Source organism: Hyaena hyaena, unplaced genomic scaffold, assembly GCF_003009895.1.
Source record: "Hyaena hyaena isolate Hyena2069 unplaced genomic scaffold, ASM300989v1 scaffold_1345, whole genome shotgun sequence".
NCBI classification, from domain to species: domain Eukaryota; kingdom Metazoa; phylum Chordata; class Mammalia; order Carnivora; family Hyaenidae; genus Hyaena; species Hyaena hyaena.
The window spans coordinates 84,436-96,806 of record NW_024081981.1 but is presented as its reverse complement, the minus strand read 5'-3'; the positions used below and the strand labels follow the sequence as shown (position 1 = coordinate 96,806).

The following is a 12,371-nucleotide window of genomic DNA, read 5'->3' as shown; positions in this document are numbered from 1 at the left end:
ATTACTTTTGTCAGATAGCTGTGCCCAAAATTAGAAAATGATATTCCACAACAAAGTAAATACGTGCAAATAATTAATAACCTTATCCTTATTTGCTACATGAAGTACTACCAGAATCAATATTGTAAGTCAACTATACTTCAATTAAAAATAAGAAATAACTTAAAAGTTAAAGAACACGGAGTTGAAGAAAGGGAAAGTGAACATAATGGTCCCACCTGAAATATGAAAGCATATCGTTGTTTTTATTTTATTGTTGCTAAAAATTTTCTCTATCATGAATAACATCAGTGAAAGCAAAGGTATTAAGTCAGTGTAATCCAAGTGAGGCTTTTTAGTTGACAAGTGCCTCTAATAGTAACTATATCTTAATAAACAGGGCTTATTCCTGATGATCACATGATGTGCCTTAAGTTATGTAATTGTGTAAGAAGGTGAATGTAATCAAGTCAAGCCTTTATAAACACAACAGTATAGAAGTCTGACCTACAGTAAATATTTTCAAGGGTTATTAAACAGGAAGTCACTGAATATCAAAGTCAGTCTGTTAAGAAAATTGTTTTCATTACAAATTCTTTGGTAGTTTAATTATATGTGAATGCCATTTTTGCCTCATACTGTCACTCAAATTCTCTACAGATAAAAGCTTTGGTATTGAAATTGGTTGAACATCTTTGATCATTTAACACAAACCCTTATTTTATTGGATACACTATACAGAATTCCGTTCTTCCCAATTTTCATGTTAAGGCCAGAATCACTTTCAATCACAGATCACCAAGCTGTTCATATAGCACTATAGTCAATTAAATCACACAAATTTCTCAATCACTGTACTCACTGTTAACTTGTGGAAAGTAAAGAAAAAGACAGCACAATCCTCTGTAAGGTCAGGTAAGATAATCCTCTAAGTGGTGTACGTACATAATCCATGTGCCCAGTGTTGAAGCATTAAGCTATTTCTCCATTTTATCTGGAGCCAACATACAAAAACTATCATTTTGAACTTTTCTTTAAATGGTTCACAATTAAACTTCAAGTCCAAATCACATTTTCTTGTAGTTTTCCTAAGAACATTACCAATATCCTGTGTGTGTTTGAATAAATGCAGTTAATGCCTCCTTAAAAATGAGGACAAAATGTGCAAAATCTCAATCTCCTTCCTCAATTGGAAACACATCTGCAGTCACTTACATGGAGACTGCATTCCTCTTATCACTTCAGAGCAATTTTGGAAATGGACTTCATGAGTGGAGATGAAACAAGTTGAACTAGACTTGACCACTGACCATTTCTACAAGGTGTCCCCAACTGTTCTAGTTTGCTAGGACTAAGGGGTTTCCCAGGCCAGAAGTCTTAATCCTATAACTAGAAAAGTCCCAGGCTAAACAGAGTCTGTCACTCTTGCTCCAAGATTCCTTTTACATGGTTTACATCTGCAAATACAGCTGTGAGCACAGCTTTTCACTAATGAGATATATTGTGTGTGTGTGTGTGTGTATATATATATATATAATTATGTGTAATTTTATATATATCATTATATATAGAACCATGAAGTCTGCTGGCTTTCTTGTATCCTTATCTGGACATTCTTTAGGTTTTTTGTAAAAAGTCCAGTTGGTTAACATACAGCATGAAACTAGTTTCAGGTATACAATATAGTGATTCAGCACTTTCATTTAACACCTAGTGCTCATCACAAGTGCACTCTTTAGTCCTCACCTATTTTCCCCAACTACCCCTCTCCCTCCAGTAGCTATTCATTTGTTCTCTATAATCTGTCTTGGTTTGCCTCTTTTTCCCTTGCCTTCCCCCTCTCCCCCACCCCCAGTTTCCTTTGTTTCCTTAATTCCACATGTTCTTTTAACGAAAAAGAGTGGAGAAGCACTAAACTCCGGTAATTTATAAATCATCTGAAATTTGACCTTGGACAAAGCGAGCAAACATATACAAACCCAAACTACCTCAAAAGAGACTTGCCCTAAATTTTTCCTCCTACCCACCTACATTTGGAATGTTCCCCTCTTCCCTAACCCTCCTTGTGAAGTGAAAACTCAACACAACCAGCTGACCACATCTACAAATATCTCATCTTCAATGGAAATTGGCTCTCCTGGTGGGACTAAAGTTCTAGGAAGTGACACGTGCACACACTAGGCTACTGTTTCAAGCAATCTGAGAAGCTGATTTACTTTCTATGAAGTCAGAAGGTCTGTTTTCCACTTGATGAACCGTGGCTTTAAAACTCTCATGGACAACTTCAATTATCTCCAGATTATGTCACAGTATCTTCCGAACAGTGATTATATTGATTTGTATGTGCAATACAGGCAACAAAACATTTCTGAGTATGCCCATTATTGCCAAAACTGCATGTAGCTATTCCAAAATTTTTTCAAGAAACATTCCTCTTGTACTCCTTTCCTTCTTCTAGTCATTATTTCTACAGCACGGATATCAGAGTTACCCATCATTAAACAGACTTCAAAATCTGTTGCATTTACAAAATCTAATATTTTCCTTGGGAATCACTGCCCTCCTTCCCACAATTTTCTTAATAAGTATCTCTTTTAATTGCTTAAAATTACTAAGTTTATCCTACACTGTCCCATGTAATTGATACAATTTCCTACATTATCAACCGACATCCTCCAAGTCAGTGCTCTCATTAGAATCCCCTCATAATGAGCATGCCACACCCACATGTAGATAATTATACATCTAGATAATTACACATCTAATTTCTTCAGATTCAGAAGTAAAAACAGGTTATCAGGATAAATTTCTATATATTGCTATTTTCATTTTAAAAATTCAAGTCAACAAAAGTCCATATTATACACAATTCAGAAATCATTTTGAATCATCTATTACAATGTCATGCATTCTGAAAAATATTACTTTACTCCCTTATTCATTATATCTTTCATTAATTACTGAATACCTGCTTGGTACCAGATACTGTGCTTAGGCAACATAGGCCATGTATTCTTAGTACATATCAGAATTTAAGATAAAATGTTATATATAAGGAAAAAAAAATAGGGTCTTAGTATCTTCAAATCACAATGTACTTAACTGGGCATTTCTGCTTAAGAAAAATTTACAATAACCAATAGATGTATCCTGATCAAGTATGTTCAATCAAATGGGTCTAAGTTCCTTACATGTGAATAGAGGTACTTCCAGCCATGAGGTATGTTCCAATTACCTGAATCTGTATAAATAGGTGACTATTAACTATTAACTAAATGAGGAGATTACTGAGCATGAAAGGTGCTTACTCCAGAAGGATAGGCCTAAATTCAGAAGTGTCCCAAACATATAAGTATGTGTATGTACATATTTGTATGAATATAGATAGAATATAGAGTTCTACCACTAACAGAACTAGCCTAGGTCCTTCACTAGGTCTAGAATTCTGTTCCAGGATACTCCACCACTCCTGCTCAAAATAAGTATTAGTATCATGTTAAGAACTCTTATAGCAACTGTGATCTTACATTCCAAATTTGCTAAAGCAGCTCTCTCAGTAATAGCCTTTCCTTTTATCCCCATACATTTATAATGTAAAATGTCATTTTGTCCCAATGAAAATGAAAACAGTGGTTCCAAATCTTTGGGATGTAGCACAAGTGGTCCCAAGAGGGAAGTTTATAGCAATGCAGTTCTACCTCAAGAAAATCTTGAACCACCCACCTGTACACCTAAACGAGCTAGAAAAAAAAAAAAACACAACCCAAAACCAGCAGAAAGAAGGAAATGATAAAGATTAGAACACATATAAGTAATATAGAAACTAAAAAAATACAACAGATAAATGAAACCAGGAGCTGGTTCTTTTTAAAGATCAACAAAATTGATACACCTCTAGCCAGACTAAAAAAAAAAAAAAAAGTGCAGAAAAAGTCACAAATATCACAAATTAAAGAGAAACAGCCAACACCACAGAAATACAAACTGTAAAGAGATTATGAAAACTTATATGCCAACAAACTGAACTGAGAAAAAATGGATTAATTCCTAGAAACATAATCTACTAAAAGTGAAGCAGGAAGAGATAGAAAATTTGAACAGATGGATTACCAGCAATGGTATTGAATCGGTAATCAAAAAACTCCCAACAAAAGTCCAGACCGGATGATTTCATAGGCAAATTCCAAACAGTTAAAGAAGAGTTAATACCTCTTCTCCTCAAACTATTCTGAATAAGAGGAAATAAAAAAAGAGGAAAAAAACTTCCAAGTTCATTCTGTAAGGTCAGTATCATCCTGATATCAAAACCAGATAAAGTCACCACAAAAAGAAGAGAACTACATGCCAGTATCTCTGATGAACAGGGATGTAAAAATCCTCAAAATACTAGCAAACTGAATCCAATGATACATTAAAAAACCATCACTATGATCAAGTATGATTTATTCCTAGGATACAAATGTGGTTCAATATTCGCAAATCAATATGATACATCACATCAATAAGGATAAAAACTGTATGATCATTTCAACAGATACAGATAAAGCATTTGACAAAGTACAACATCCATTCATAAAAACCCTCAACAAAGCAGGTTTAGAGAATATAGCTCAATATAATAAAGGTCTAATATGAATAAACCACAGCCAACATCATACTCAACACGGAAAAGCTGAGTTTTCTCCCAAATATCAGAAAGAAGACAAGGATGTCTACTCTCAAGACATCTATTCAACATTGTACTGGAAGTCCTCGCCACAGAAATTAGGCAAACGATAGGCATCCAAATTGTTAAGGAAGAAATAAAACTTTCACTAGTTGCAAGTCTAGTGATACTATACATAGAAGACCCCAAAGACTCCAAAAAACTAGAACTGATAAATGAATTCAATAAATTTGCAGGATTCAAAAATCAATGTACAGAAATATGTTGTATTTTTACACACCAAGAATAAAAGAGCATAAAGAGAAATTAAGAACACAATCTCATTTATAATTGCACTAAATATAATGAAGGATCTAGTAATAAACTTAAAAGAGGTGAAAGACCTATACTCTGAAAACTGTAAAACACAGATGAAAGAAGTTCAAGAAGACTTAAAGAAATGGAGAGACTTTTCATACTCATAGGTTGCAAGAACAAATCTTGTTAGAATGTCTATACTACCCAAAGCAATCTACAGATTTAATGCAATCCATATCAAAATACCAACAAGTATTTTCCACAGAGGTAAAACAATCCTAAAATTTGTATGAGACAACAAAAGACCCTGGTAGCCAAAGCAACCCTGAAATAGAGAAGCAAAACTGGAGCTATCTGAATTCCAGACTTCAAGTTATATTAAAAAGCTGTAGTAATGAAAAGAGCACAGTTCTGGCATAAAAGTAGATCTATAGGTCCATAGATCCAAATACAAAACTCAAATACATCCACAATTATATGGTCCATTAATCTTCAACAAAACAGGAAAGAAAATTCAATGGGAAAAAGTCTCTTCAACCAATGGTGTTAGGAAAACTGGACAGCTACGTGCCAAAAAATAAAACCCGATCCTTTCTCACACCATTTGAGAGAAAGAAACTCAAAGTGGATCAAAGACCTACACCTAAGACCTGAAATCATAGAAATCCTAGAAGAGAGCATAGAAAGCAATTTCCCTGAATTAAGCCTAACTACAGTTTTTTTCAGATAGGGCTCCTGAAGCAAGGGAAATAAAAGCAAACTATTGGGACTACATCAAAATACAAAGCTATGCATGGCAAGAGAAAACATCAACAAAACTAAAAATAAAACCTGCAGAATGGGAAAAGATACCTGCAAATGGCATATCCATGTGCAGATATATATGTATCAAAAATGTATAAAGAACTGATTCAACAGCCAAAAAACACATAATCCAATTTAAAAAATGGGCAGAAAATATGAACAGGAATTTCTCCAAAGACATACAGATGGCCAACAGACACATGCTCAAAATTTCTCATCAGGGAGATGCAAATCAAAACTCTAAAGGGATATCAACTCACACCCACCAGAATGGCTAAAATACACACAAGAAACAACAATTGGTGGTAAGGATGGAGAGAAAAAGGAGCCCTCTTGCACCACTGGTCGGAAAGCAAACTGGTACAGCCACTGTAGGAAACAGTGTGGAGCTTCCTAAAAAAGCAAAAATAGAACTGCCATACGATCCAGTAATTGCAGTACTGGTTATTTATCCCCAAAACACAAACACTAATTCAAAGGGACACATGCATTCCTATGTTTATTGCAGCATTATTTACAATAGCCAAGTTATGGAAGCAGCCCAAGTGTCCACTGATAAATGAATGGATAAAGAGGTGGTGTATTACTCAGTCATTAAAAAATAAAAGAAGCCTTGCCATTTGAAACAAATGGATGCAGCTAGAGTGTAATACTAAGCAAATTATGTCAGAAAGACAAATATGATCTTATTCACATGTGGAATTTAACAATGAGCAAAGTGAGGGGGAAATATAGACAAACTAAGGAACAAACTCTTAACCATAGAGAACTAATAATTACCACCAGAAGAGGAGGTAGGTGAAATAGGTGATGGAGATTAAAGAGTACACTTATCATGATAAGCAGTAAGTATAGAAGTGTTGAACTGTTCACCTGAAACTAATAGAACACTATGTTAACTATGAATTATGCTGGAATTAAAATTAAAAGCTTTAAAATAACATTTCAATTTCTGACTTGACAAGTATAGCAATAGCAAAATAGTTTCCATTCTTTCTGTGCAGAGGTAAGAGGGTTTAAAAATCAGATGGGAGGGGGTGCCTTAGGTTAGGCATCCGACTTTGGCTCAGGTCACGATCTCATGGTCCAGGAGTTCAAGCCCCACATAGAGCTCTGTGCTGACAGCTCAGAGCCTGGAGCCTGCTTTAAATTCTGTGTCTCCGTCTCTCTCTCTGCCCCTTCCCAACTCCTGCTCTCTCTCTCTCAAAAAAAAAAAAATGAATATTAAAAAAAATTTTCATAAATCAGAATCAGGAAAACCAGAGCGGCTCAATCAGTAAAGTCTCTAACTCTGGATTTTGGTTCAGGTCATCATCCCACAGTTGCTGAGTTCAAACCCCACATCAGGCTCTGCACTGATAGTGCAATGCCTGCTGAGGATTCTGTGTCCTTCCCCTCCCTCCTTCTGTCCCCCCCACCTGACACCCACCCACACCCACACACACTCTCTCCCCCCCCCCCGCTTTTAAATAAATAAACTTTAACAATCAGATTCAAAGTGTAAAAGATCAGGCCTGCTAGGACTGTCCCTGTCACCAAGACGTAGAAAACATTTTAAAATACTGAAAAAACTTGAAATATTCTTTAATTGTTTTCAGAGACTTTCAAGTGTTTTAAAAAGTTGTTCAGTAACTTTTAAATTAAATATAAAGAAAACATTAAACATCTTAGGAAGTTTAAAGGACAAGTTTACTTACAATTGACATTAGCGTTAGTACATAGTGCTGCAAATTCTGTCCATGATGATGAACCATTTTAGCATCAGCTGTAACCATAACCTCCACGTATCTTGGATAGGATAAAAAACGTTTTTTCCTGGAATGTAATTGACTTCTTTCATCTTCCAATGATTTATTTTTTGAAGGGTACCCTAAAACCATTTCCTTCTTTACATTAAGATCTTCACTCGTGTTGCTGTAGTTGTGAAAGGGTAAAGTGGTTTTCTTTATTTGACTTTCTGGGAGGAGAAAAGGATATAATGCAGAGCCATTAAATTAGATGGGACTGAAAATATTGCACAAAATAGGCAAAAATTTAATATATACACATCTCTTTCTAACATGAAATAAAAAGATATTTAACAGTGTGATGTAGCAGTTATCATGATGATTACTATTCCCAGTAATAAAATGTTCATTTAACAAAAACCAAACTCCAAGTCTTTTTTTAAGCAGCTACGACTATTTGAGATCATTTATTAATAGAAAATTTTAAAACCAAGGAGTCCCCCCTCTTAATTCTCAGTAGGTAAACTGGGTGCTCAAACCAATGGCATTTCAACTCATTACAGATCAATCACATTTTGTATGATATAGACATCGTGTAAAGATCACTAGAGAGAGAAAATCAAGCCATATAAAAATGGTAACTTTTTGAATCCAGAAAAACAACCAAAGAGATGAGTTTTTTAATACTTGATTATATAAAATGTCTGATTACTTCTGTTTATGTTTAAATACAGAATTCAGGGGCACCTAGGTGGCTCAGTCAGTTAAGTGTCTGACTTTGGCTCAAGTCATGATCTCACAGTTTGGGAGTTTGAGCCCAGCCTTGAGTTGGCTGGTGTCAGCGCAGAGCCCACTTTGACCTTCTTTTCCCTTCTCTCTACTCATTCCCTGCTTACTTTCTCTCAAAAGTAAACATTTTTTAAGAATGAAAAAATATAGCAAATTATTAAATGTTAATTACATAAGCCATGTTTGAGTCCTATGCATTTATAGAAACTTCTTGATTATTTGTACTAATAGAAAAAAATATATAGGCAGCATGGATGCTTATTCTAGGCCCTCCAGGTCTCTCCTTTTTTATTTTTTTTTGGGGCACCTGGGTGGCTCAGTTGGTTAAGCATCTTCGAAGCCTAAGTTAACTTCGGCTCAGGTCATGATCTCAAGGTTCATGGGTTTGAGCCCCACATCAGGCTCTGTGCTTATAGCTAGCTCAGAGCCTGGAGCCTGTTTGAGATTCTGTATCTCCCTCTCTCTCTGACCCACCCCTGCTCACGCTGTCTCTCTCTCTCTCTCTGTCTCAGAAATAAATAAAAAACATTAAAAAATTTACTTTTTTCTGCCAACTGTTTGGTAGAAGTATTTTCAACAGAAAAAGTGGACCAAAGGAATCAGAAAAAATAAATCAAAGGTCTCGGATAGTTCATAAACCACATGCCAAAACTGTTCAATTTAGACTTAGTTGTACTATAAGGATTAGACAGAAATATGAGACTATTACGCCAATAATTTCATTTGGAATAAGCAGTAATGCTGTGGTTTTAAGTACAAACTCTTTAAGCATAGTTTCCACAGATGAACTTTTTCCTAATTCTTAAAAACATCCTACCCTTTAATATTACAGTGCACTTATGCTTTGAAATTTATTTTATTGGGAAATTCTGAACTTGGCAAACAGTGTATAGCCCTAAAACTTTGTCCTACTATCTTCCTCCTGGGATGATTCCACCACTAAAACATCCATGACTACTTTGTAGACCCTGGAGAAGAGCTCAGACATAACTTGCATACAAATCTCGGAGTCAACAGGAAGCAAATATACTCTGGTTTGTTCATCAATTTTAAATATTATAATACTATTCTACTTCAAGGAACACTTAGAAATTGAGGAGCAAACAGAACCTTATAAAGGTTACACTCTAGTCGGAATAGACAATAAATAACACATATTTAAGGATAATTTTCAGAATAACCTTAAGTGCTTCAATAACAATTCAACCTCGAAACAAAAACAAAGTGATTCTAGCCACTCAAATGGCTTCAATTTAAAAAACCAATAATACCAAGCAACCGTTTTTGGAAAACTACTTAGCAATTTCCAAGTTAGATACATATGTACACGACCCCTGCAATTCTACTCAATTGCAGATCAACAAAAAGATTTGTATAAGACTGTGCATAGCAAGACTAGCATATAGATCAATGGAACAGAACACAGAGCCCAGAAATAAACACTCATGTATTTGGTCAAATGATCTTCAAGGGTGCCAGATCACTCTATTGGAAAACAATGGTCTCCCCCCAGCAAGAGGCGATGGGAAAACTGGGTATCTGAATGAAGATTGAAATTAGAGCTTTAGCTTATAAGAAAAACTCAAAAATGGATTAAAGACCTACAAGACCCCAAACTCTGAAAGTCCTAAAAGAAAACATGGAAGAAAAGCTTCCGGATACTGGATTTGGTGAGGGCTGCTTGGTTGGGTAGGACACCAAAGCAGATGACAAAAACAGACAAATGGGACATTAATTTTTAAAACTGCACCAAAGGACACAACAGACTGAAAAGGAAGCCTAATGAGTGGGAGAAAGTATCTATAAATCTGTTTTTCAAAAGAGAATTAGAATGCCCTTTTTGCATCCCTTTAAGGCCTTTAGTTCAAAATCATCTGTATGCTAACGTGGCATATCTTGAATTGGTATATTCCACCAGCCATCCCAGACCAGAATGTTTTCAACAAATTAGATCCTTTACCTAAAGTTATTACATCAGGACTTAGTAAACAGTAGTAATTACTTTTGTCTTTACTAGCTGTAAGGATTTGTGTGTTGACAGACACATGCCCTTCAAATTAACTTTAAAAAAATTGTGACTAAGCGCTGTGCCATTTAGGAAAAATGGTTGGCTCTTTTGTCGCTAGGTTTATAAATTAAAGTTAAAATGCTCACTCAGAGTTGTGCTGTGCTGCTGAAACTCTTGAAGCAGAAGCAGTGGGTGATTCTATTTGGCAATCACAGGGTATTGTTACACAAGCGTGTGTCAAGTGGGAAACAAAGTTGTTCATTCTCACTACATTAGGGGAGTGAATGACAAGTGTTTAACAGGTCTTAGACCCTGGTGTACCATAGTTACTTTGTTTTAAAACTTTTTCTAAGACTCATGAGATACGTAGCTTTAGTTTTCGGGTGATGGTGATCTATAACAGCAAGTGCTTGACATTTTGGGGTTTTTTGTTTTTTGTTTTTAATTTTTAGTTACTGAAGACAAATGGCTTTCCAAAGCTACTGAGGCATGTTTCTACTCTTCTGAGTCTTGATGTGCCAGGTTCTGGAGCATTTGCTTAGCTGATGTTTTCAGGAAAACTGAAAAGAAAGCACTGATTAGGCTCTTCCAGGCTGAGAGCCATAGTCACCTATTTGGGTGGCAGGAAAGTATTTTTTTCCACTAGGTTCACTCACTGGCAGCAGAAACTTGCCTAGTGTGGTCATAAGCACAGTCCACCATCTACTGGCAGTTATTGCTGGGAAGCCATTATGGAAGTCAAAGAATGCACTTGAATCTGTGTTTAAATTTTTTTAATGGATCTTTTTGTCAATACTTGTTAGATAAAGCTCATGAGATTCTGTGTATTTGCTAGAATAAATCTGGGGTATGCTCCTTGAACTCTCTTAAATGTACTGTAATCTGATTTGAAATTCTCATGGGAATTTTTTTTCTACAATTTAGTATTAATGAGTATCCTAATAGGTGCATGCTGTGAACCAGCACCATAGGAAGTTGATAGACTGCAATGGTTAGGACCATAGTAAGTGCCATTCACTCAAACTTCCTTTTTAAAAAAAAAAAAAAGCATCAGAACTATAATGAAATACAGGATGTAATTTTCTTATTAAATATGATTATGGACTCAAGAAGGCAAACTTCCTTAACCCACTGACCTTTATTTTTTCTCCAAAACAATTACATTCTAATGTAAACAGTAGGGAGATGTGTGTGTGTACACACATTGTGTGTATATACACATATAGGTTGTTTTTAAAAGACTCCTACAACTCCACAGAACAAAAATAGCCCTATTCAAATATGGGCGAAGGATGTGAATAGACATTTCACCATAGACAATATACAAATGGCCAAGCAGGCGAGAAGACACTCATCACTACTTAAAAAAAAATTCAAATCAAAACTACAGTGAGGTATCACATCACACTCACTAGGATGACTACTATAAAGACCCAAGGGTTGGTGAGAATGTGGAGAAATTGTAATCTCTGCAAACTATTGGTGGGATTGTAAAAATGGGGCAACCGCTACAGAAAATTTAAAGATGCCTGAAAAAGTTACAAACAGAACTACTCTAAGATCTAGCAAGTCTACTTCTGAGTATATTTTTTAAAAAATCAAAAGCAGGGTCTTAAAGAGATATTTGCACACCCACATTCAAGGCAGTACTGTTCACAACAGCCAAAAGGTAGAAGCAACTAATGTACATCAGTGGATAAATGAAATGTGGTATATAGATCCTAGGAATTATTCAGCCATAAGAAAGGAAATGGTTACATGCTACAACCTGAATGAACCTCAAAGATGTTATGCTAAACAGCCAGTCACAAAAGTCCTGTATAATTCCATTTACTTGAGTGTCTAAAATAATCCAATTCATACAAAGCTGAATAGGTAGTTACACAGGAGCCAGTCAGTATCTCACTGCTTGAGAAATCTACATCCAAGTCTGTCCAGCGTGGGTGCTAAGAAATCAAGTATCTCGCTTGCTAACAATAGTAGGTAAAATGGGAATACAGTCCAACTAAGACAACACTGTGGTTTGAAGGAGTTAGATTGGCTAGAGAGAGTAAGAATAGATGGCTCTATGTAGGCTAAAATAATGAAACAAAGAACTCCA

The 12,371-nt window shown here is 35.5% G+C and overlaps 1 protein-coding gene across 1 annotated transcript in view; it reads right to left on the bottom strand.

The window, feature by feature from the left end:
* The window catches only part of ADAMTS20 (ADAM metallopeptidase with thrombospondin type 1 motif 20), a 166,573-nt gene that overhangs the window by 120,292 nt on the left and 33,910 nt on the right, over nt 1-12,371 (bottom strand). The window contains exon 4 of the mRNA XM_039223448.1: nt 7,444-7,703. Coding sequence (XP_039079379.1) covers nt 7,444-7,703 — 260 coding nt within the window. The remainder of the gene's footprint in view (nt 1-7,443; nt 7,704-12,371) is intronic.